General features: G+C 40.2%; 1 protein-coding gene across 2 annotated transcripts; it reads left to right on the forward strand.

Annotated features, from left to right (window-relative positions):
• Positions 1–1,050: 1,050 nt before the first annotated feature.
• On the forward strand, positions 1,051–2,817 carry LOC118756915 (proline-rich protein 12-like). Of its 2 annotated transcripts, none has more exons than XM_036491651.1 (4): positions 1,051–1,109; positions 1,175–1,394; positions 1,452–1,582; positions 2,328–2,817. In XM_036491651.1, exons 1-4 carry the CDS (start codon positions 1,091–1,093, stop codon positions 2,771–2,773), a joined length of 816 nt encoding a protein of 271 aa, XP_036347544.1. In that variant the 5' UTR covers positions 1,051–1,090; the 3' UTR covers positions 2,774–2,817. The 2 variants fall into 2 exon arrangements, with proteins under 2 accessions (XP_036347544.1, XP_036347545.1); XM_036491652.1 differs by having other exon boundaries at positions 1,064–1,109; positions 2,331–2,817.
• Positions 2,818–3,012: the final 195 nt, after the last annotated feature.

The following is a 3,012-nucleotide window of genomic DNA, read 5'->3' on the forward strand; positions in this document are numbered from 1 at the left end:
TTTTATCTCCGTTGCTACCGCTATTGCTGATGCCACTGTTGTTGCCCTTGCTACCGGTATTGCTGGTGCTACTGTTGTTGTTTTTGCCACCGCGACTGTCCCTACGTGATTTTACATAATTTACCTCCTCGCTTGGATTAGCTTGCGCGGAGAACTTTGACTCCATTACGAGTGCCTTTTTAAACGCCTTCGCTAGAGACAAATCTTCGTCCTCTTCACATAGTTTTTCAAAAATTTTCTCCGGTAATTCAACAATAAACTTATCCAGAATTATCTTTTCCAGAGTTTCACCAAATTTGCAATGCAATGATAGTTTTTTAACATGCGCATACCAATCTGCCACCGTCTCGTTTTCCGACCTTTTGGCCGAATAGAAATTTTTTCTTTCACGGAACAAAATTACCGGTGGTGTGAAGTGGCGTTCCAAAATTTCGCACAATTGGTTGTAGCTTTTTTTACTCGGCAAATCCGGGCTGCATATGCTATGGATGATACCATATACCTCGCTGCTAACACTTTTTAAAAGTGTCGAAATTTTTCCACTTTCTTTCGTGCATTCGATCTCGATGAAATGCAGTTCTAACCTCTCATACCACAGCTGCCAATTATCACTTGCCGAAAATTCTGGAATGCTTGCAGTGTGGACAATTTTGGTCATTGTCGATGTTTCAAGTATTTTACTTGATTCCTCTTGCGTCATGGATCTAGCTACTTAATTACTTTTGTTAAAATAAAAAATTTACTTTTACCCTCGTCGCCAGATGAGATGTATACGCGTTGATGGTTGAGAAGCAAGAGAGCTTTTATTTAGTTCAAGTTACATGATAATGCTTAGTACTAAAACTTAAGTGCTAAAGAGTATAAGAAAGTGTGTATACTTGGTATCAGCTGTTTGTAACATGTATTATGCTTTGTTCATACTCAACATTAATCGAGTAAAAACTCCAATGCAACTCTGTTAGGTAAGTTCGTTTTCTTAGTTTTGGTGTGTTCAGTGTTAAATGACAATCAGCTGTTTGACATAAATTTATTATTTTCTTTTTGGAACCAAAGACATCAAAAACCAAAAAAATTTAATTTTAACTGCAGGATGCAGAACAGTGTGAATGGTGAGTAAATAAACACAAATGGTTTTGTGTAATGTTTATTAAAAACACATATGTATGTATTTCAGTTCGATTACCTCCAAAACCAAGAAAGAGGAGACTGACTTGGGCAGAGGATGGCGAAGTGGCCATTCTTGATTTGTGGCAAGAGCGCGTTGCTGATCTCCGCGGGGCACGGAAGAATGGCCACATCTACGCGGAGATGGCGAACGAGCTGGCAAAGTGTGGCCACAACTACAGCGCCCGGGATGTGCAGGTGAAGTTGGCGAACTTCACGCAACGCTACAGGTAAGAAGAAATAAAGGAATAATATTCAAAACCACTAAAAATTTAATTCGTTAATAGAAAAGAGAAATTGGCTATGGGACCTTCTGGTGCATCACCCTCAACGTGGCCTTTATACGCAAGGGTGCATCAGATAATCGGTGGTTTTAAGGCCAATATGTTTTGCGAGCTGACGCTTGAAAACATCAGCGGTATGTATGCGTTTTTGGAATGTGCCTTACAAAAAGCCGTAATGTGTTTAGTGGAGATATTTGTTTTGTAGCAGAGTGATGCGTCTGTGTACATGCTAGAACAGCTCGTTTAGTTGCAGGTTTAAGTGCGAAGGTACACTTCGATTTTGCACGAGCACAGACATACGGTGGTGCTTCAAAACAAATGTTCCACTAAAAACTTAAGTAGAGAATGAAAATGTTTCCCCACTTAACTGGTTTCAGTAGTGCTAATAGAAATTTGATCTACTAAAAAATGTTCACTGTTTATAATGAAAATATCTTTTGGGAAATTTTTAGTTATTTGTAAAACGATTTTGTGGTGGTGCCACCCTAAACGAAAGAGGATGGAAAGCGCTTTACTAAAAGTAACCCATCCCCCCACAGACCCCTTGGGAGCTGTTTAAACATAGGGGAAATTGGGATTTTTTGCGAAAGGATTATAATCCTCACTAAGTACCATTATCCTTTCTGTGTTGCCGAGGAAGAGGGGCTGAACACCTTTTGCAGAGATAATTCGAGGATACTTTTTGCGTTTGACAGCACACAGCTCGGTTTTTTTTTATTCGGGTCACGCGTTTTGCACATCAACCCAAAATTGTTGTACAAATAACTAAACCGTACCCTACCTTTTTAACTTCGATACAAGCACATATGTACATATGTATTTATTTAATGCTGATTTTATTTATTTCATTCTTATTTTTTTTTTTTTTCTTTTAAACAGAAGCCGATATAGCATCCCAGCCATCACCACTGACCCCAGTATTGCCGTCATCACTCAGCCCAACATTTTCCTCACCACTGGCATCACCTCTTCCTGCTGTGCCGACCACACCGCTGCCTACACCGTCACCGCCGCTGTCATCACCTCTCACTCCTCTGCCAACCACACCGGCACCGCGGCTATCATCGCCATCATCACCAATGCCTAGCAGCTCAGCTTCTGCGGTTGAGCCTAAAAGAAAGAAAGCAATGGGCACTTTACAAAAGAAAGTATTGGAAAAATTTGATGGGTTGTCAGCGGAGATAAGCCAACATATTCAGAGGAGTGAGGAAAATGAAAAAGAGTGGATGAGGCTAGAGAAAGACAAAGCTGACACACTGAGGGAGATAGCCAATGATAACAAGGAATTAAAAGTTGGCATTTTATCATTTTTAGATAGAAATTAATAACATTGTACAGCACTCGGCTGGGTATTGGACCAAACCAACTTCTTTAAAGAGATTGAGTCATAAGTAAAAAGTCAAAGTAAATCAAGTGAATTGCAGCGGAATAGCTGCGCTTGATTGTGTTGGCATAACAAAAATGAAAATAGTGGAAATAAGCAAACGATAATTTACAAGGCGTCTTAGCACGGTGCGTAGGCAACTGGCTGAGTCAGTGGGATCGTCGGTTCGAATCCTACTGA

This window comes from Rhagoletis pomonella, unplaced genomic scaffold (genome assembly GCF_013731165.1).
Source record: "Rhagoletis pomonella isolate Grant_MI unplaced genomic scaffold, Rhpom_1.0 Rhpom_scaffold_12904, whole genome shotgun sequence".
NCBI classification, from domain to species: Eukaryota; Metazoa; Arthropoda; class Insecta; order Diptera; family Tephritidae; genus Rhagoletis; species Rhagoletis pomonella.